The following is a 23,122-nucleotide window of genomic DNA, read 5'->3' on the forward strand; positions in this document are numbered from 1 at the left end:
AAAGAAAGGGAAGGAGAGGGCATGACTGTCCCTGTAAGAGAAGTTGTGCATATTGCTTCGGGTCGCATGAAATTGGCCAGATCTTAACTACATGGCCACATCTAGCTGCAGGGATGCCTGGGAGAGGTAGTCTCTATTCTGGATCAACATGTATCTAGTTAGAATTTAGCCATTGCTCCTTGTAGGATAGGGGAGAAAGGCTATTTTTATTATTATTATTTTTTAATTATTTATTTTTTTGAGATGGAGTCTCACTCTGCTGCCCAGGCTGGAGTGCAGTGGTGCAATCTCGGCTCACCACAACCTCTGCCTCCTGGGTTCAAGTGATTCTCCTGCCTCAGCCTCCCAAGCAGCTGGGACTACAGATGCATGCCACCATGCCTGGCTAATTTTTGTATTTTTAGTAGAGATGGGTTTCACTATGTTGGCCAGGCTGGTCTTGAACTCCTGACCTCATAATCTGCCTGCCTTGGCCTCCCAAAGTGCTGGAATTACAGGCGTCAGCCACCGCACCCGGCCGAAAACTGGAAATTTCTTACAGCTAACTAGGCTATCTAGCAACATTACAGCATTTTCTGTGCCTGAATCATCTTTGCAGTGCAGTGTGAAAGTAATCTACTTATTTCCCCCTTTGTTGAAGTTCAGACCATTAGCCACAATAGTTTATTCAAAACTTAGTTTCTTGCCCATTTCTTGTACTAAGTTCAGGTAAATTGTGCTTTAGTCAATATATACATATAGTGTCATTTTTTTTCGGTTTGTGAAAACTTCAAAACAGCTTTCAGAAAACATTTAGGATAACTACTTCTGTCAAGTATGTGACTCCATTCTATATTTCATTTCTACTTATCTCCCATAAACTTAAAGGTACTGGGCACAGTGGCTCATGCCTGTAATCCCAGCAGTTTGGGAGGCAGAGGCGGGTGAATGGCTTGAGCCCAGGATTTTGAGACCAACCTGGGCATCTGAAATCTTAATGCAGACTTGGGATGCAGCCGTGGAAGACCTTACATGGTTAAAAGAGAGCAGTCTGGCCGACATGGTGAAACACCGTCTCTACTAAAAATACAAAAATTAGCTGGGTGTAGTGGCAGGTGCCTATAATCCCAGCTACTCAGGAGGCTGAAGCAGGAGAATTGCTTGAACCCAAAATTAGCTGGGTGTAGTGGCAGGTGCCTATAATCCCAGCTACTCAGGAGGCTGAAGCAGGAGAATTGCTTGAACCCAGGAACCGGGTGGTGGGGGGGGCGGGGGGGGGTGTGCAGTGAGCTGAGATTGCACCACTGCATTCCAGCCTGGGAGACAGAGCAAGACTCTGTCTCAATAAAAATAAAAATAAAAATAAATAAGGCTGGACATCATGGCTTATACATGTAATCCCAGCACTCTGGGAGGCTGAGGCTGGAGGATAAAACTTGAGGCCAGGAGTTTATCATTTCAACAAAAAATTTAACAAATTAGCTGGTAATGGTGGTGTGTGCCTGTAGTCCTAGCTACTCAGGAGGCTAAGGTGGGAGGATGGCTTGAGTCCAGGAGTTCAAGTTTACAGTGAGCTATGATTGTGCCACTGCACTCCAGCCTAGGCAGAATAATGAGACTCTAATATGGTTTGTCTGTGTCCCCACCCAAATCTCAAATTGTAGCTCCCATAATTCCCACATCATGGGAGGGACCCGGTGGGAGGTAATTGAATCACGAGGGTGAGTCTTTTCTGTGTTGTTCTCCTGATAGTGAATAAGTCTCATGAAATCTGATGGTTTTATAAAGCGAGCTCCCCTGCACTTGCTCTCTCTTGCCTGCCGCCATGTAAGGTGTGACCCTTTTTTTTTTTTTTGAAATAGAGTCTCACTCTGTTGCCCAGGCTGGAGTGCAGTGGTATGACCTCAGCTCACTGCAACCTCTGCCTCCTGGGTTCAAGTAATTCTCCTGCCTCAGCCTCCACAGTAGCTGGGACTATAGGTGACTGTCATCACGCCCAGCTAATTTTTGTATTTTTTAAGTAGAGACAGGGTTTTGCATGTTGGCCAGGCTGGTCTTGAACTCCTGCTCTCATGTGATCCTGCCCACCCTGGCCTCCCAGAGTGCTGGGATTACAGGTGTTAGCCACCTTGCTTGGCCTGTAAGACGTGACTTTGCTCTTCCTTTGCCTTCCACCATGATTGTGAGGCCTCCCCAGCCACATGGAACTGTGAGTCCATTAAACCTCCTTTTCCTTATAAATTACCCAGTCTCTTGTGTCTTTATTAGCAGCATGAGAACAGACTAATACAGACCCTATCTCTATTTAAAAACAAAACAAATCAGGTTATTTAGAATAATAAAAGGGGTATTGAAATTTTTAAGCAGGTATGGCAAAAGAGATCCTATTACAAGTGCTCTTACCTTGGGTCTGATGAGCTTCAGAAAAGTGAAACATCCTTGAAATTATAAATTATGTGCCTTTTGCTTGGGAATGGATCAAAAGCTTTCCTCAGATTCTCAACAAGATATAAAAATTAAAAAATAAATCCCTGCTCAATTAAAAATGATGAAAAAGAGCTATTACAACTTAATTTCAATCTTTAATCCATATTTAGAACAGTTAGTGGCTAAATTTGTTTCTATTTTATCCTTTTGAAAACTCTAATACTACCTATCGTTTGCATTTAAAAGAATTTGCAATAATTTGGGTTCTCAGCTTTTCAGACTACAAGGACATAAATACAAAAGATAATTAATGTCATTCTAAATCTTACAGATGGTAGTCTGACAAATGACATTCTATTAAGCGTTTGCTAAAATATGTGTGGCTTAATTGGAAAATTAGACAGTTACATTTTCTTGTCATGAAGGGATTTCAGCACTGCTAGTTTTATCATTCACTACAGTGATCCCCAACCTTTTTGGGCACCAGGGACCAGTTTCCATGACTAGGGGTAAGGGGATAGTTTCAGGATGAAACTGTCCCACCTCAGATCATCAGGCATTAATTAGATTCTCATTAGGAACATGTAACATAGATCCCTTGCACATGCAGTTCACAATAGAGTTTACACTCCTATGAGAACCTAATGCCACTGCTGATCTAATAGGAGGCAGAGCTAATGCTTGCTTGCCTGCAGCTCACTGTGTGAGTCCAGTTCCTAACAGGCCACAGACTGGTACAGGTCTGCAGCCTGGGGGCTGGGGACCCCTGATTAACTGCACACGCAAAAGTTTTATACATTTAGTGGAATCACTGAAGTAAAAAGTCAGGAAGCATAAGTTCTGGTACCAGTTTTATTTATAATTAACCACATACAAATCACTTTTCTACAAAATAATGGTTAACATCTATTCCTTAATTCACAGAAATATCACAAAACCAAAATCCTTCCCACGATATATTACTATTTAGTCTAAGCTTTAATTCAAAGGTTGAGAATGACGAATTCGAGAATTTCTTTCATACATAAATTGCTTTCCTTAATTCTGCAGATGGGTAATCTGTTTGAGATAAGCACTGTCATGTTTCAACCTTAGAGAACAAAAAGCTATCAACAATATAATGGTAAAGAAAATGCTAGCCAAAAAATAACACTATTGAGAAATAGGCGTGTATTAAGTGCAATACTTATAACATCTCTGATGTCAAATGACCAAAATTTAGCCTTAGGGCACTAAAGCACATTTGCCCTTTTGAAGCACATACTAGTACGGCACATTTTATTTCACTGAAAGTGATGTTAAACATGAATGTCTTGTAGACTATTTAAAGAGCCAGTCAAATGGCTAAAAAAACCATTTTTTTTTGTTATAACTCTTTTTGTGTCTCCCTCTTTCCATTCTCATCTTATGATATTTCACTCCAAAATTTAGTTACCCACCCCAAAACACATTTCTCTCCCTTCTGCCAGGGTGTAAGAAATGTTAGCATTCTGTCACTAGAAAATAAACACTGAAGAGGAATTAGCATGTTAATGAACAAAGATTAAGGAAGGTAATACTAACAGGATAAAGGAAAATATAGACCATAAGCATGTGGTCATTTATCATGTACATGTATCATGTCAACCATTATATATTAAATCTTCAAGAGGTAAGTACTTTTGTTTTAGTGTGTTTAACAATGTCAGTTTCGTGGGATTTAGTCTCCATTCCAAGACTTTCTCTTACATTACGGTAACAGAAAAACAAAAGACTGGAGCATGGTTTAACAGAGAAATACAAAACACATACAAACATCATAATAAAATAGCCATTTATATCACTATTAGAGAAATATTTTAGAGAAAACATACTTTCACTAGTGGCCTCAAATGCCATCATCCACTTATGTTCTTTAACTATCAACTTTGTTTTTCTAAGAGATGGGATCTCGTTCTGTTGCCAAAGCTGGAGTGCAGAGACATGATCATAGCTGCAGCGAGCTATGATTATAGCTGCAGATGACAGCTGCAGCCCCGAACTCCTAGACTGAAGTGATCCTACATTCAAGTGATCCTCCCAAGTAGCTGGGACTCAGACTTGGGCCACCATGCCCAGACATATTTTTTATTTTTGTAGACATGGGGTTTTGCTATGTTGCCCAGGCTGGTCTCAAACTCCTGGGCTGATGCAATCCTCCCACCTCAGCCCCCTGAGTTGCTAGGATTACAGGCATGAGCCACTACACCCAGCAACTGTCAACTTGTAAAACAAAAATACCTTCAAGCTGATAATCAAGAACATTTAGTGACTTTAAAAAGCTGACAGAATATTTCCATGCTACACAAAACAGTTCTATACACAGCTTTACAGTTTTAAAGTTCTTTGCTGGCACTTGACTTTATAGTTAACACAACGACTACTGATATCAACGAAATACTGTTTTTAGCTTATATATATTTTCAAAATCATTATTACCTCACAAAACAGTAAAGAAATATCACTTCTGCTGAAGAATCCTCTAAGATGAACACCAAAACTGTGCAGCTAAAACATATTGAGAATCACATAAATGTTTAAGGCAATAGATAAAAATTTATACAATCCAGTGAAATTTATACATGTCCAGCAGAAAAAAGAATTATTCCTGATTAAATGAAGCATGTATCAGGTTGAGATCAACAATACAAACCTACAAAGCAAGTTACTTCTTTTTTAAGGTTTTTTGATAATTTGGTGACACAACTAGAATATAATCTTTTAGATGAAAATTGGTGACTTTGCAAATATACATTCTAAATTCCAAAATTAAAACGAAACCAGTAGAATCCTGGTTTGTTTTTACTGTCAATGAGCTTATAGCTATTCTCTGTATTATTATAAATGAAATCACCACTCAGTCACCCTAATACATATATGCTTTTTTTTTTGTTTGTTTTTCTTGTTTTTTTTTTTTTTTTTTGAGACGGAGTCTCACTCTGTCATCCAGGCTGGAGTGCAGTGGCCCAATCTTGGCTCTCTGCAGCCTCTGACTCCCGGGTTTCAGCAATTCTCCTGCCTTGGCCTCCTGGGCAGCTGGGATTACAGGCGCATGCCACCATGCCCAGCTAATTTTTGTATTTTTAGTAGAGATGGGGTTTCACCATGTTGGCCAGGCTGGTCTTGAACTCCTGACCTCAGGTGATCCACCCGCCCCGGCCTCCCAAAGTGCTAGGATTACAGGCGTGAGCCACCGCGCCCAGCCTGCATTTTTTTCTTCATAGAAGAAAACAAAAGTAAAACTTCCCAAATTATGTTTAACTTATAACATATTTTGTAAAGACCCCTTAGGTTAACCATTTCGGAAATCTACATTGTCCTGAAGAAAAAGATACGCTTTCAAAACACTATCTAGCAATTCCTAATCATTTTTCTATTATAAAAATTAAAATTGAAAAATTATTGCCACAGTGCTTGTGGCAGTAAACAGAGTGTAAAATTTATCAAAAGACTAAATTAGTGTCATGAAACATAAACACACTAAATAATAAAATAAATACTGGACCCTTAGCACAGAAAATTATTAAAAGGTTGATTTGAGTGTTAAAATTTGTAACATTAAATTACCTTCGTATTTCAAACATTACTTTTTCTAAACCAAACCAGAAGTTAATCAACTTTTCCTCTCCTTTAGGAACAAAAAGGATATTTAAGATATTTTCCAAAACAGTAAAAACAACTTAGTGTTTCAATTTAGTTACAACAAACCCTGTTGATCCTGTGCATTTCACTGAGGCGCTACACGCACCCAAAAATCATCATCAGAAAGAGAACTTGAACTTCCTGACTCAGAGTCTGGCTCACTGAATCCACCTAAGTCCCATTCAGTGCTAGACTCACTTGGTATTTCTTCTTCTTCAGTGAGGAAACTCTGACCAGGTTCAAGGCAGGAAGGATAAACACGAGCAGAGAGGCAAAAAAAGTTAGAATCAAACTGCAAGAGGCCTAATGTGGTACCTATATTAATCCATTGGTCTCCCCTAATATCGTATTCATACACAGTCACCCGGTTCTTTTTCCACTGTGGGGTGCGAGAGGTGATGAGCAACAATTTTTGGCCATGCTTGATAATCCTGTAGTTGTTGGTCTCTGAGACTAAGGGAATATTATTCATTTGCCTCCATTCTGCCCTAACTGGGTTGTAGACCTTCATGACTGGGATATCACAGATACAATAGATCTCCTCATTGAAGACACAGGCTTCCTGAAAGTCATTGCGCTTCAGAGAAACGCACTTCAGCCACATATTATGGCTAGGATCATAACAGAACATGCGCTTACTGTTGAGAGCATAGAGATAGTCTCGAATTACCATTAGGTCAAAGGATAAAAAAGAATGGGGCAGTGGAGCCACCAATGCCCACTGGTTTCTCTTAACATTGTAGCATTCCACTTCCTTCAACTTAACTCCAGTAATAGGGTCTCGCCCCCCCAAAATGTAGATGTAGCCATTGAGATATGCCACATCCATGCCCTCACGACACAGCAAGCGATCTGCAAGTTGCTGCCAACTATTCTGAGCTGGTTTGTACACCCAGAGGTCTGTCCTGGGCTGAGCAGCTAGATAGATGTCATGGTCAGGAGAGATACAGACAGCTAAAGTGGTGACAGTCCTAGTGTGAGCCAGACAGGTCAAAGGTGACGGCACTTTGTAAAGGTCCCCCGAGTATGGATCACAGCACAGAAAGGGATCTCTGGGGTGTCCAAAGAAGATCACCATCTCCTTGGCACACATACCCAGTCTCTGGGGTGGATTTTCTGCTGCAGATACAAGAGAGTTGCTGCTGCTACTGCTGCTGCTGCTGTTTGGCACTGGCGCCAGAGACTTGTACAACAGGTCACCATAGCGCATCTGCAGGGCCCCTTCAATAACGTCCAGGCAGTACTTCTTCACGATGGGCTTGGTCAGCAGCCCTTCTAAGTAGTCCTGATCTTCTTCAGTGAAGTGCATCCAGCGCACGCACTTGAAGACTTCTGCAGCACTGGGACCCCGCTCTTTGGGAGCAGCCTCCAGCCACTGCACTGCCACATGACACACTGTCTGCTCACTCTCCACGTCCAGACTATCCAAGCGCAGGACAGCCAGCAGCTGGGCCAGGGTCAGATCTGCTAGACTCTCCTCCCGAATTGAACCCATGTGGCTGAGTTGCTTGAAGTTCTGAGCTATATAGGACTGGGCCTGGGATCGCAGCTTGCGATGGCCAAAGGCGTCTGCAAACTTGAGGATGGCGGTGCAGTTGGTCAGGTCAAGACGTCGGGCTAAGAAGGAGGCACAGGCTTCCCGCACATATTCCAGCTGGAGCATGTCGGAGGCCGCGTATAGGCGCTCCACGTTGGCCTCACTGAGAGACACACGACCCGTGTAGCAGTAGTCGACCAATACCTCGAAGGACTCAGCGTCCACATCGTGCATGGTCACGCTGGCCTGCTGGCTCTCGTACATGCCACCTGTGAACATACTCTTGAAGTAGGGACATGCCGCGGCCAGCACATTGCGGTTGCAGGGGAACAGGCGACCCGTGCCAGGCCCGCTGCCAGGCGTCACCACCTCGATGGTCACATCGCACAGCAGCCGCGCATCATAGAAGGACTTGAGCTGTGCCAGCAGGGCTGCAGAATGGGCCGTGTCCTTTAATTCCTCTGGACCCGTGAAAAAGGCCGAAACTGTGGGTTTGTGAATCTTCTTGGGCCGCTTCCCACCACGGGGACTGGCGAGGCGGCGAGAGCGCGGGGCGTCTTCCCGGGACTGCATGGTGGAGATGGCGACGGGCGCTGATGGCGAGAAAGGCTGCAGGACCCGGCTCTGGCTCCTCCTCAACCTTCCCTCGCTGACGCTAAGATAGCAGCGTCTCCGAAGAGACCGCAGCACGAGCCCATTTACTGAATTCAGCCCTACCCCGAGGAGCCGCCTCCCTTTATCGTTTAGACAGTGGCTGACTCACCCTCTCTCACTCCCGCGTCCTTTCTCCGCGTCTGCTCGCCTTCACAAGACCCGCTGGCTTGGAGCCGCAGAAGCCGCTACTGCAGCGTGGGCGACAATACTAGGCGCCCGGGAGAACTCCCGCTCCCAGGTTGCCTTTCGCGCCCCGAGGGCTGCTGGGGCTCTCAGACTCCCGGGCGGAGACCGAGGGAAAGAGTCCGCTTTGCATGTTGGGAGTAGTAGTTGGTGTAATATCGCGATCCTTCTCTGGTGTTCCTTGTTTTAGCTGACGACACTCGAGAGCGCCAATTTTCCTAGATTCGATTTTGTGGTTTGGAAGTGTGGTTTTTGGAATCCAGAGTAGTCGCCTCGTTCTAGTATGTATTGTTTGACTTATCTCTTTGAACTGTTTCTTCTTTTGTAAAATGTGAACAGTAGTATTTCATAGGATTGTGTGAAGATTACATGAGTTGGTTATAGGACGCTGTTAATAAATATTTGTTGGTTTGTAGAATAATTACTCAGTTCTTAGAATGTAAAGGTTCGATAAGTTTTCTTCCAGCCTTTATAAAAAAAAAAAAAAGGAAGCATCACTAATTTGAAATTATGAGCCTGTAGGAAAACAAAAAACCCCCCAAAACAGAAAACCTTGCAAGTTCCAGTAGAGATCCCTTTTTAGGGGCGTGTGGGTGTGTGTGTAAACTAGATTTTATTTTTAGGTTTACGGAAAAATTGAGCAGCAGGGACAGGGAACTTGCATATATCTCTCCCCACTTCACAGTTCCCTTATTATTAACATCTTGTATTAGTGTATGCATCCATTAGAAATGATTTTTTTTTTTTTTTTTTTACTCACTATGCCTCTCCCTGGTACCAAAAGATAACTCAGGGTTTGTAGGATTGGTTGGCTATTGCTGGAATTAGATCCCTGGCTTTTTCACAATTGCCTGTCCTTACTTGCCATGACTAAAAGGAGACCACCTCCAGTCACCTGACTTTGAGACTTTCCTTCCAGACGTGAAGTCCTCTGTAGCCACTTCTCCCACTTGGTCTCTCCAATATTCAGTACCCCTTTCCCTTTTTTACACAAAAGAAGAGACATGCTTTAGGGGGTCCTCACCCCAAAACACAATGGAAGCCAGAGGCCTGGTTGGTAATTTAGCATCCTTTTAGACCCAATGGCTCAAGCATTTCTCCCCTTGCTTGTATGAAGTTGCTGCTCCATCAGAGCTGACTTTATTTTTAGTCATTCACTCAACCTTTACTTACCTATGCAGTTCAAACATTAGAAGTCACTGAGAACACCTAACACGTTTCCACTTTGGACTCACCTCCTGTGAAACCCTGCCACTGTCTTCCTCTCTCATCACTGTCCACAGTAGTCAAAACAACCAAGCCAGTCTTCTTCCCATTCCCTCTGAAGGACAACCTTGTGACTGAATCACCGGCACACAGTCATTCACATTTCCTCACTCTGACATCACCAGAACTCCTCTCAGAGACCTTGATATCACCTTCTTTGTAGATGATTCTTACCTCAGGAGTACAAATGGGGAATTTTAAGCAGGATACACTATTGCAGATTTTCAACAGCCTATTAAGTTGAAATCTCCACCTAAGTTAACGTGGCCCAAATCATTGAATTCTTAAGCACTCACCCAAACTTGCATGTTAGCACAAGATAAGGGAACTAACATTTATACAGACAGCCAGTTTACTTTTGGAATTGTACGTTATTTTGGTATGCTATGGAAAGAAAGAGGTTTATGACAACTGAGGAGTACCAATCAGAACCCAACTCACTAACCTATTTAAGTCTTTTTTTTTTTTTTGAGATGGAGTCTCGCTCTTGTCACACAGGCTGGAGTTGCAGTGGCGCAGTCTTGGCTCACTGCAACCTCTGCCTCCCGGGTTCAAGCAATTCTCCTGCCTCAGCCTCCTGAGTAACTAGGATTACAGGCGCCCACCACCATGACCGGCTAATTTTTTTTTTTTTTTTTTACTTTTAGTTGAGATGGGGTTTTGCCATGTTGGCCAGGCTGGTCTCAAACTCCTGACCTCAGGTAATCCACCCGCCTCGGCCTCCCACAGCGCTGGGATTACAAGCGTGAACCACCGCCCAGCCCCCCTATTTAAGTCTTTACAGCTATCCAGAAATTAGCTATTCTCAAAAATCAAAGCTCACACTAGTGGCTGGACTAACAAAGCTAAAGGAAACTTAACTGGCTGAAAATATGCTAAGGTTGCTGCTTCCCAAGAAAACACCTCCTGAATCACGTGTATACTTCTCCTTGCTCAACCTACTCTAAAGACAGAAACTCTTAAGAAACTTAAGATATAACAGCTGCTAGCACCTGAGACTGAAAAAGCAAAAAAGCAACAAGCTGGATGTTTTATCTACTCAGATGGGCTTTGGAGACACCTAGACAACTGTTTGATTTCTCTTGGTCCCTCACTCAAAATTTGTTCTGCAGCCTCCATGAGATTACACATTATGGCAAAGAAAATCTTTCTCCACAAATATTGTTGGGGATGCCCTAATATTGAGCAGTTAACTTCAACTTGCCCCATCTGCCAGAAACACAATCCTAGTCAATATGTAAAGTGGGACAAGCATGAGAGTCAACTCTCTCTAGTCCTTGTTTTCATTGGAAAATATATCAACTCTCAAAGTCTTATGGGTACAAATATGTTCTAACCATAGGTGGCATGTTTTCAGCATGGTTAAAAGCTTTTCTCTGTAAACAAGCTACTATCACCACTGAATTTAACCTGATACCAGAAAGAATTTTCTCCTCTTAGGGATCTCTGTTTTTTTTAATAACAGTGGAGGAACTCACTTCAGTATAAGGTTATTCAGGATCTTCAACAAGTTCTTCCAATGTTACAAAAACTGCAGTCTCCTTACCAGTCCTCTGGAAAAATGAAACAAGCAGGCCAGTGGTACTCTTATATTCAAACTAGCCAAACTCTTTAAGGAACTCAACCTGCCCAGAGTCTGATGCCTTATGGCCTGACTCTTCTATTATCCCCAATTTCTCAGCATGTACTAAATGAAACTTAATTCTTAACATGATTAATGAGTCTCTTGAAATCTCCAAACTCAATGACTCCACTTTTTCAGGATCAAGTGTAGGAAAAAATGTAGGAGCACTTTTATCCCCAATAATAACCATTTTCTCTTCCACCACTTCCTAACCAGCCTTACAAACTGCGTTCAGTTCCACACAAAGACTCTGCTCTTCTGAGGGATCTACCCAGTTGTTAATCCTAGTAATCGTTAATAATTACTATACCTCAGACCCCACCTGTTTCCCCATAGGATACCACTTTTCATGCCTTCCCCAAGGGCATTTGGACTGATTGTCTGGGACTTCAAAATATTTAAAGCTGCTATCCCACCTGTCAATGGTGTGTCCTTCTGGAATTACCTCCAAATTGAGGCAACTACAGGGAATTGGGGAAAACCTCCTAGGGATATCAATGATTCTCTTTTCATATGCACCATGAGGGTCCTTGACACCCACTATGCATTAATACAGTTAAAAAGGGTAGTTCAAAAAAAAAAGAAAAGTTAGTTCAAGCCTCTCCTTAACCTTTGTAGAAGAAGAAAATTATACCACTTTGGCCCTAGAAGTACAGAAAATAAGTTTAAACGCACAGGCCCAAATTGTTATGGCCAATCCTACAACTTTCAACTTCCTTCTAGCTAGACAGGGAGGTATCTGTGCCATAGCCAAAATCTCTTTTTGCACTTGAATAAACACAACAGGACAAGTGGATGCTTAGTTACTAAACTCAAGGAAAAGGCTAGTTGGCTTTCTAAGGTAAATTCAAATAGCCTGAGACATGTTCTCCTGGGCAAGATTTAGAAATAGAAGACCCGGTTTTGAGCTGTATTACAAACATTACCAATTGACATAGTTTGGATATTTGTCCTCGCTCAAATCTCATGTTGAAGTGTGATCCCCAGTGTTGGAGGTGGGGCCTGGTGGGAGGTGTTTGGATCATGGGGGCGGATCCCTCATGAATGACTTGTGTTGTCTGTCCACTTGGTGATAAGTGAGCTCCCGCTTTGAGTTCCCACAAGATCTGCTTGTTTAAAAATATGTGGTACCTCCTCCACCCATTCTCTCTCACTCTCTCTTCCTCCCTCTCTTGCTTCTGCTTTCACCATGTGACATGCCTGCTTCCTCTTCACCTTCCACCATGATTTTAAGCTTCCTGAGGCTTCCCTAGAAACTGAGCAGGTACCAGTACCATGCTTCCTGTAAAGCCTGCAGAACCGTGAGCCAATTAAACCTCTTTTCTTTATAAATTACCCAGTCTCGGGTATTTCTTTATAGCAATGAAAGAATGGCCTAATACACTAATTATTTTCCTGTTTGTAGTCTTATACCTTGCAATTGGGCAGTACATCATGCCTAGTCTTAAATACTACTACACAGCTATCTGTCTTCACAAATTATTATTCAACAATGTATCATGATCTGGTAGACCAAAGGGTGACTCTGCTTCCAACTGACTTCCCAGACAGAATTTCAATCTGAACTGACAGTTTTACCCATGGAGATCAAGATCATGGAGTTAAATTCCACAAAGTTTTGTTTTCCTAAATCTCCCAACTCTTTTGTGCTCTGGGAAATGGCTTACACAACGAACCATCCTTCCTGTATGACGTAGATGACTTTCTGTCTGCTTTTTCTCATGCCTACCATAAGACTCACTGATGACCTCCTTACCTTGTTTACCTGTGAAAAGGCCAAACACAGCCTTTTCATTTTTGCCTGAACTTGCTGGCAAGACCAGACACGAGTCTCCCACTTCCTGTCATTTATCTCATGAATCATTAGCTGAAATTAGAGCTATTAGTACACCACATGCCCCCGTCAACCCCAAACTATCTAGACAGAGAGATAAACATTTTCTGTGCAGCTGACTGAGATGTCCCCTGTTTACAAAAACAATCCCAACTAGAAATCATTCCATTTAAAACAAGTCTACTTCTCCCTATAAACCATAAGGTAAAAGCATCTTGCCAAGCACTCTAATCTTTGAATGTGGGGTGCTCTCCTTATTGCAATAGCCTGAATAAAATCAATTTATTTGCTTGTTTGGTTGATAATGCTTACTTTATACCATATGCAAAAATTAAGTCAAGGTGAATATCAGTACTGTGGTGTTATTATACGTATATATGTTTTCATCCATGGTCCTGGTTCATAACTTCCATAGCCCTTGTTACAGATTTTGTTATAATCTTGAGTGTGTTAGGCCTCAGGGGCAGGCCTCAGGAAACAGAATCTCTCTGACTTTCTCTAACTTTCCTTTCACCTGCCCCAAGGCAGGACTCTAATTTTCCCTCACCTTTCTGATTGTGGGTCATAAGACCTTCATTCCAGAGAGAATCCTGCCTTGTACTCTGGGGGAAGAAATGCTGATGTCATGAGGCTTCCATAAAAACCCAAGAGGACTGGGTTCAGAGAGCTTCCAGGTAGCTGAACACATGGAAGTTCCTAGAGGGTGTCCTGCCTAGAGAGGGCATGGAAACTCCGCGCCCCTTCCCTTGTACCTTGCTCTGCGTGTCTCTTCAACTGTATCCTTTGTAATATCATTTATAATGAACCACTGAATGCGTTTATCTGAGTTTTGTGAACTGCTCCAGCAAATTAACCGAACCCAAAGAGAGGGTCGTGGGAACCCCAACTTGAAGCTGATCTGTTCCAGGCCGGGTACAGTGGCTCATGCCTGTAATCCCAGCACTTTGGGAGGCCGAAGCAGGCAGGTCACTTGAGGCCAGGAGTTTGAGACCAGCCTGGCCAACATAGCGAAACCCCATCTCTACTAAAAAAAACAAAAACTTAGCGGGGCGTGGTAGTGCATGCCAGTAATCCCAGCTACTGAGTAATCCCAGGCTGAGGCATGAGAATCGCTGGAACCTGGGAGATGGGGGTTGCAGTGAGCCAAGATCACGCCACTGCGCTCCAGCCTAGGTGACAGAGCGAGACTCTGTCTCAAAAAAATAAATTAATTAAAAAGAAGTTCCAGAGGCCTGAACTTGCGGCGGGAGTGAGGGTCGCAGGGGCTGGCAGTAGGCAGTCTTGAGGACTGATCCTCAACCTGTGGGATGTGACACTATCTCCAGGTAGACAGTGTCAGAACTGAATTGGAGGACACCCAGCTGGTGTGTGCTGCTTGGCGTGTGGGGGAAAACCTCCACACATTTGGTCACAGAAGTTTTCTTTTGTGTTGATGATTGTTGTTGTGGTATGCGAGCAGAGGAAAAACATGGTTTGAGGGTTTTCCCAAAACTACTGAACAGAAAAGCTAAAACTGTGAAGCTTCTAAAAGATAACACAGAATACTATTTCTGTGACTTGAGGGTAAGCAGAGATTCTGTAGGAAACAAACCAACAAACCACTAATCATAAGAGAAAAAAACTTGACAAACTGAATTTCATCAGAACTAAAATCTTCTATCAAAAGACACTGATATAAAAGGAAAACATAAATGACAGACTGGGAAAAATTTTTACTCTATATATGCACATGACAAATGACTATCCGAAATATTTATTTTGAAATATTTTACCTCAAAGAATATAATATATATTTTAAATATATATAAATATATATAATTTAAAATATGTATTCCAAATAGCCATTTGTCATGTGAAATGGGCAAAAGACTTGAAAAGACATTTCCTCAAAGAAGATATATGCACTGCTAAAAAACATGAAAAGGTCTCAACATTGTTAGTCATCAGGGGAAAGCTAATTCAAATCACAATGAAATACCATTTCACTCTCATTAGAATGGGGAAAATTTTACAGACTAACAATACTACTTGATTATGTGAATAATACTTGATTACGTGAATAATACTTGATTATGTGAAGCAACGGGAATTCTTGTACATTAATAGTCAGAGTATAATTGGTATGTTCACAATAGAAAATGGCCTGGCAGTTCTTTTACAGTTAGTCAACAATTTCAACCTTAGGATTTGCCCAAAGAAAATAAAAATATATGTCCATAAAATGACTCATACAAGAATGTTCACAGTAGCTTTATTCATGATAGCTAGAAGCTGGAAACTATTAAATACCCATAAACAGAAGAATGAATAAATAAATTGTGGTATATTCATGCAGTACAATACTATTAAGAAAGAAAATGAAAGAACTTTTGACTCATACGAAATGTAAATGAGCTTCAAACATTTTATACTAAGCGAAAGAAGCCAGATGTACAAGAGTACTTACTGTACGTATGTGAAATTTCAGAACAGGGAAAATAAGGTACGGTAAATAAAAATAATAATAGAGTCTGTCACTATTGGGGCAGCAAGTAGGGGGATGGATTGCTGGATCGACTGGAAGGGAACATGAGGAAACTTTCAGAAGTGATGGGAATGTTCTTTTCTTAATTGGGCTGGCAGTTACATAGTGTACACAATTGCCAAACCCACTGAAATGTATTCTTCATATCTATGCATTTTATTTACTGTAGATTATACCTCAATAAAAGAATACATCAATTTGCAAAAATTGTTCTTAGTGTAAATTTTATTATTTTTCTCAATAGTTTATAATATATATATTGTTAGGGTGATTAGGAATTTAAAGCCAACACTATTCTTCATATAGCAAATGACAGCAATTCCTAGTGCACAGGGTGATTAAAGGGTTAAATGAAATAAATTGAAATTATTTGGAGTAGTGCCTGGCATACAATGAGTTTTTAGTAAATTATTTCCTTTATGATTACACATACAGTCAAAATTAACTATATATACTACCTGTTCTATTTTCTCTGAAATAACCAAGTGCAACCAAGAAGCCTTATTGACTGATCTGCTGCCTAAGGTATTTGAGTACTTTGGTTTAGATCTTACCCTCTACCTCTCAAATTTTTAAACTCTGAATTCCCTCTTCTTTTCTGCACTTAAAAATGAAACTCTGGTCCAGGAATAGAAATAAGCATGTCATTCTGTCCTAATATGTTTTAGAGCAAGGGCTGTGTATAATCTAGAGATGGTATACAAAGTCCCATCTAAATTGAATAGTCTGTTTGATTATCTGAGTGTGGAGTCCTTAATACCTCCCCAGACCTACAAACACTGTAAACTAAATCCTGTACCACAGTTAGTGGTATTAAAATGGAAAACTATATATTTTTAAAGAGGGTTAGATGAATTCATTTGTGTCATTGTTTCCGTAGACATGGATATCCACAGTATGGTGATAACAACCATACATAATGTATAGTAAAGTTTTTCTCATTTCAGCGTTCTATTTTAGATAACATAGATAATTAAAAATATGATTTTATATGTTAAGAACATATCTGAAAAAATGAAAAATGCCAATTTACAAAATTCTAAATTGATGATAAAACTTTATTCATTGGTAGTACACTAATGCATATATGTGAGACCATTGGTTTGGAGCAATCAACATGTAAACTAGAGACATGAACACATGTGTATTAGGACATTATTGGATCACTATAAAGGAAGACCTGAGGCTGGGTAATTTATAAAGAAAAGAGTTTTAATTGGCGCACAGTTCTGCAGGCTGTATGAGAAGCACTGTGCCAACATCTGCTCAGCTCCTGGTGAGCTTACAATTATGGTGGAAGGTGAAGGGGAGCCAGCATGTCACATAGCTAGAGTGGGAGCAAGAGAATGATGGGGAGGGCCCGACTCTTTTAAACAACCAGCTCTCCTGTGAGCTAACTGAGCAAGAACTCACTCATCACCAAGGAGATGGTGCTAAGCCATTCATGAGGGATCCACCCCCATGATCCAATCACATCCCACCAGGCCCCACCTTCAGCATGGGGAATCACATTTCAACATGAGATTTGGAGGGACAAACATCCAGACTATCTCACTGAGTATACTAAACACCTCATGTAAGTATGAGCATCTGAAGCCTTCAAAATATGAAAGATGTCTTGATTACAATAATCTGATTTTTAAATCGAGTCTTGAAACTGGGCAGTCCTCTTTCTCTATAGCCAAAGTGAATATCCCCACCATAGTCTGCACTTTACTTATGGGCTACCACAAGAGTTTTTATGGGTCCTCTGTCCCTCAGCTGGAGTGCCTAGTGAGTGAGCCTGCCTGCTGAATGACATCTTTTCCATATTATTTAGTGGCAGCTCACCTGTTTAAAACCTGTCATAGAGTTTTGAAAAGAATTTATTTTCATGATTCCTTTTAATTGTTTTTGACTGTTGGTACTTTATTGATCCTATGGTGCTCTCAATTTCAATTTAATTTTTTAAATCTAAATTATATTTTTGAAATAAAGTTTTTTCTTCATTGTTATTCTAAAGATTTTGTGTATATGAGGTAATAAACTTGGGTTTTCCAGAAGTTTTATAAAAACCCTGAAATATTTTCAGTTTATATGTCCATTTCTTAACATTTTTCCATTAACATTTAAAAGCCGTCAAATTTATCTTTGTACTTTGGGAGACTAATAGGTCTAGCTGAATGATGTGGTTTCATTGAATCTCATTGTATCAAAGAGTATAACATATGAAATCACTTAATTAGTTGAATAATAGATGTCTGAGATTCTTGCTACTTAAGTGTGGTCTCTGGACCAGCAGCATCTGGCATTGCCTAGGAGCTAGTTAAAAAAAATGGCCCCAGAAATACTGAGTCAAAATCTGCATTTTAAAAAGAGCTCCTGGTGATTCCTGTGTATACTAAAGTTTGAGAAAAACACTGTCTCACTGTTTCAGATTTTTGATCTACCTTTCTTTTTGAAAGGTAAAGTTGTTTCAATGACGTATGTTCTTATTCTTGACGTACTATGAGAATAGACTGTCTTCATTTTTCGCTGTTTTGCACAAAGTTTAATATTCACATTTGCTTAAAAATAAAAGTAGCACCCACAGTCCTAACTTTCACATGGTTAATAATACTTTGTTTTTAAACAAGGGATATTAAAGTCACTTATAAGTCTTACATCACTCAGTTTTACTACAATTTTTCTGAAGTAGTAGATGAAAAAAATGTTTAACTTTTTTTTTTTTTTTGAGACGAAGTCTCACTCTTGTCCCCCAGGTTGGAGTGCAATGGTGCAGTCTTGGCTCACTGCAGCCTCTGTTTCCTGGATTCAAGTGATTCTCCTGCCTCAGCCTCCCAAGCAGCTGGGATTACAGGCGCCTGCCACCATGCCCGGCTAATTTTTGTATTTTTAGTAGAGACGGGGTTTCACCATGTTGGCCAGGCTGGTCTTGAACTCCTCACCTCAGGTGATCTGCCTGTCTCAGCCTCCCAAAGTGCTGGCATTACAGGCGTGAGCCACTGTGCCTGGCCAAAAAAAAAGTGTTTAATTTAATTTGTGTATGGTTTTTTAAAAAGGCTCATAGAAGGATCAAGTGACCAGTCCTAACTCAATCGTCAGTACTGTGTTTCTCTTTCCAATGGGATGTGCTTATTTTCTGTTTGGAGAGTTGAACTATCCTTTACAGGAAACCTAACATAAACTGTTCAGGTCAAGAAATGTGGTTTGATTCATCAAAAAAATATACTTGCTAGTCCTATTACTTTTAGCTACACTTTATCAAAATTCGTAAGGATTGCCATGCCTCGGTCTTAGTATAGGCCCATTTCCTTTGCTTTGTTTCGTGGATTTAAGGTTGTCATCTAGAAGTTCACCGATCGCTTCTTCTGTCTGCTGATTGAAGAAGTCTCTGAACTAGCAGATCCTTGTGGCTTCTCACCACAAAAAAAAAAAAAAAATTCCTGGCAAAAGAGCTATTAAAAAAACAAGTGTATATTTATTTCATGTTTTTAACTGCTACTACTTTATAGCCACAAAGGATTAATAATAATGTGGGTTTTTAATATAATGAACACAACTGATAATTTGGAAAGGATTCTCTGTTTGTAGAGCCTCTTTATACAAAATAAAAAGGTCAAAAAGAACAAATGAAATCATACCCTTTCTTAAATTGTTTAAATTAGCAGTCTGTTTTTTAAATCAGTTTTTTGTAGTTTGATTACCCAAACCTGGTGGAATTCCAACTTCACTATAAACCCAAAGCAGAAATGATAGTTCCTATAATACATAGTACACAGGAGGGGCTCAAAAAACCTGACTAAACAGTAAACCTCCCAACTATTAATACCAGAGCCTTCATATATCACTCAGTATTATGTATTTAATTATAGTGTGATCAATCTATCATGTGAATAAATTATATATACAATATATGATATTGTGCAATAGAATATTATATAGTATTATACAATATGTATAACATAAATCATAGATTTATATAATTATATGTATTATATAATATATAATATAAATAGAATAGAATGATATAAAAACATTGATATACAATGTATTACTATATTGATGTACTATATATTTATTATTATATATAATTACATATATAGTCAGTATATTGTTTATGCCGACACGACTTTTTTTTTTTGAGGTGGAGATTTGCTCTTGTTGCCCATTCTGGAGTGCAGTGGCAAGATCTCGGCTCACTGCAACCTCTGTCTCCCGGGTTCAAGTGATTCTTCTGCCTCAGCCTCCCAAGTAGCTGGGATTACAGGTGCAAGCCACCATGCCCAGCACATTTTTGTATTTTTAGTAAAGATGGGGTTTCACCATGTTGGCCAGGCTGGTCTTGAACTCCTGATCTCAGGTGATCTGCCCACCTCAGCCTCCCAAAGTGCTGGGATTACAGGTGTGAGCCACCACACCTGGCCAGCACTTGACTTTTAGTGGTAGTATCACCCCAGCTTTTTGTGTCTTCCAGGAGTAGCACACACGGAGTACAGATAACCTCCCTGGGATCATGACTTTAAATAAAAGAGACCTTCATCTATTGCTTGGTGTCAACAGAACACTAGAGGAGGACTGGATCATTTCTATGTGGTTGAAAAATTGCAGTCTGTCTCTAAGAACTTGTCCAACAAAACACTCTTCTCTGCCAAAGTTACTCCTGCCTGGTACCTTTTTCACAAGTGGATCTAGCTTCATTTTCGTTTGGTGAGGCAACAAAGAGTTTGATGGACAGATGGTTGTAATCCAGTGCACAGGTCATGTGGAATGAATTGAGAAATGCTTTTTTAAAAAACTAGTTTTATCTATCTACAGAGACCAGAGACCAACAGAGAATGAGTAGCAGCTGTTGAAGGTATCTGGGCTAGTTAGTTCCAGTTTTCAGCTATTATTTTAAAATTGCAGGCTGGGTGCAGTGGCTCACACCTGTAATCCTTTGGGAGGCCAAGACCAGTGGATCACTTGAGTCCAGGAGTTCAAGACCAGCCTGGCCAACATGGTGAAAGCCATCTCTACTGAAAATACAAAAATTAGCTGTATGTGGTGGCACATGTCTGTAGTCCCAGCTTCTTGGGAGGCTGAGGCACAAGAATTGCTTGAACCCAGGAGGTGGAGGTTGCAGTGAGCTGAGATCACACCACTGCATTCCAGCCTGACTCTGTCTCAAAAAATTATGAAATAACATTCATGTACAAGTTTTTAATGTGAACCTAAGTTGTTATTTCTCTGGGATAAATAATCAAGAGTACATTTGCTGGGTTATATGGTAATTACATGTTTAGTTTTGTAAGAAAATTCCAAACATTTTTTCAGAGTGGCTATATCATTTTACATTCCACCAGCAATGTGTAAGTAATGCAGTTTCTGCACGTCTTTGCCAAAATTTGATGTTGTCAGTTGTGAAATTTTAGCCATTCAGATAGATGTATAGTGATATCTATTTGCATTCCCCTGCTGGCTAATGATGTTGAAGGTATTTTCATCTGTATATCACCTCTGGTGAAATGTCTCTTCATATGTTTTGCCCATTTCTAATTGTCATAGATGCAGGAGACAGATAAGGGAGGTCCCGGGAGACCCTCCCACCTGCCCCACAAGTGTTTACACCAGATGCTTTTGTGCAGATGAGAGAACCTGCCTAGCGTTTTGTCTGGGCATGCCCGCAATGGTCTGTGTACTCGCCTGTGCACTGGGAAGATGGGGTGGAGCCATAGGAAGTTTGCGCCCTGTGCAGTGGGGAGGAACCTGGCCTCTTCAGCTCATGTGTGGTGGCCTGGTATCCAATCTGTGAGGTGGCCTGGTATCCAGTCTGTGAGGTGGCCTGGTATCCAATCTGTGAGGTGGGAGCCTATTGACAAGACTTCTTCTCACTTTGCTGAGTTTTTTTTTTTTGTTTTTTCCTTTTCGCCCAATACATTCTGCTCCCCTCACCTTTCAGTGTGTCCATGTGCTTAATCTTTCCTGTCATATGACAAGAACACAGTTTCAGCTGAACTAAGGAACAAAAATTCTGTGTCAATTGGATTGTTTGACTCATTGTTGAGTCTTGACAGTTCTTTATATATTTTAGATACTAGTCCTTTGTCAGATACGTGATTTTAAAATATTTCCCTCATCTATAACTTGTCTTTTAATTCTCTTCATGTGAGCTTTCACAGAGCAAAGTTTTAAATTTTGATAAGGTCAAATTTATCAATTTTTGCATTTTTGACATGTGTTTTCCATGTTAGGGCTAAGAATTATATCACTAGCCCTAGATGCTAAAGATTTTTACCTATTTTTGCTAAAATTATTACAGTTTTACATTTTACATTTAAGTCTTTGATTATTTTCAGATTAATTATTGTATAAGATGTGAAGGTTAGATTGAGGTCCATTTTTTTTTTCTCCTGATAGGTATCCAATTGCTCCAGCACCAATTGGTGAAAAGACCATCGTTCTTCTACTCAGTCGCATTTGAAGCTTTGTCAAAAACCAGTTGAGTATATTGATGTGGATGTGTTTCCATTCTGTGGATCTCTCTTCTGTTCCATTGATCTATGTGTCTGTTCCTTTTCCAGTACTACACTGGGTTGACTACATAGCAATGAAATAAACCTTAAAATCAAACAGAGTAATTCTTCCCACTTTATTCTTCATTGTCAAGATTGTTTTACCTATTTTAGTGCATGTGCCTTTCCATACAAATTTTAGAATAAAGGTTGTTTATGTCTTCAAAAAATCTTGCTCACATTTTGATAGGCATTGCATTAAAACTATAGATTAACTTAGGGAGAATTGAAATCTTTAATACATTGTCTTCCAATCTATGAGCACAGCATGTCCTTCCATTTAACTTTGGTTTTCTTTAATTCCTTTCATTACCATTTTGTACTTTTCAGCATAGTTAAAATATTTTGTTAAGCTTGTACTTAAGTATTTTATTTTGTTTGGAGCGATTGTAAATGGCTTTGAAGCCATCCTCACAGGATTACCGAGAATTTTTTTTTTTTTTTTTTTTTGAGATGGTCTCGTACCGTCACCCAGGCTGGAGTGCAGTGATGCTGTCTCGGCTCACTGCAACCTCCGCCTCCTGGGTTCAAGCAATTCTCCTGCCTCAGCCTCCTGAGTAGCTGGGATTACAGATGTGCACCACCACACCCAGCTAATTTTTGTATTTTTAGCAGAGATGGGGTTTCACCATGTTGCCCAGGCTGGTCTCAAACTTCTGACCTCGTGATCCACCCACCTCGGCCTCCGAAAGTGCTGAGATTACAGGCGTGAGCCACTGCACCTGGCCAGGGTTACCAAGAATTCTGGACAGAAATATAGTTATAATTAAGCATTAATCACTCTGTACTTTGACCCACTTCCTTGTAACTGAAAGTCACTAGACACTGACCATTTGCATCCCCATTGTTCCTATAGATAGGATTTCTGACCCTAGAATCATAAAGCTTTTGTTTAAGTGTT

At 40.5% G+C, this 23,122-nt stretch overlaps 1 protein-coding gene across 1 annotated transcript; it reads right to left on the minus strand.

Moving 5' to 3' along the window:
* Window positions 1–3,244: 3,244 nt before the first annotated feature.
* Window positions 3,245–8,593, minus strand: KBTBD6 (kelch repeat and BTB domain containing 6). Its single transcript, XM_054446579.1, has one exon. It carries the CDS (start codon window positions 8,174–8,176, stop codon window positions 6,152–6,154), a length of 2,025 nt encoding a protein of 674 aa, XP_054302554.1. The 5' UTR covers window positions 8,177–8,593; the 3' UTR covers window positions 3,245–6,151.
* Between the last annotated feature and the right edge of the window lie 14,529 nt (window positions 8,594–23,122).

The sequence above is a fragment of the Pongo pygmaeus genome, chromosome 14, assembly GCF_028885625.2.
Source record: "Pongo pygmaeus isolate AG05252 chromosome 14, NHGRI_mPonPyg2-v2.0_pri, whole genome shotgun sequence".
In the NCBI taxonomy this organism is placed as follows: domain Eukaryota; kingdom Metazoa; phylum Chordata; class Mammalia; order Primates; family Hominidae; genus Pongo; species Pongo pygmaeus.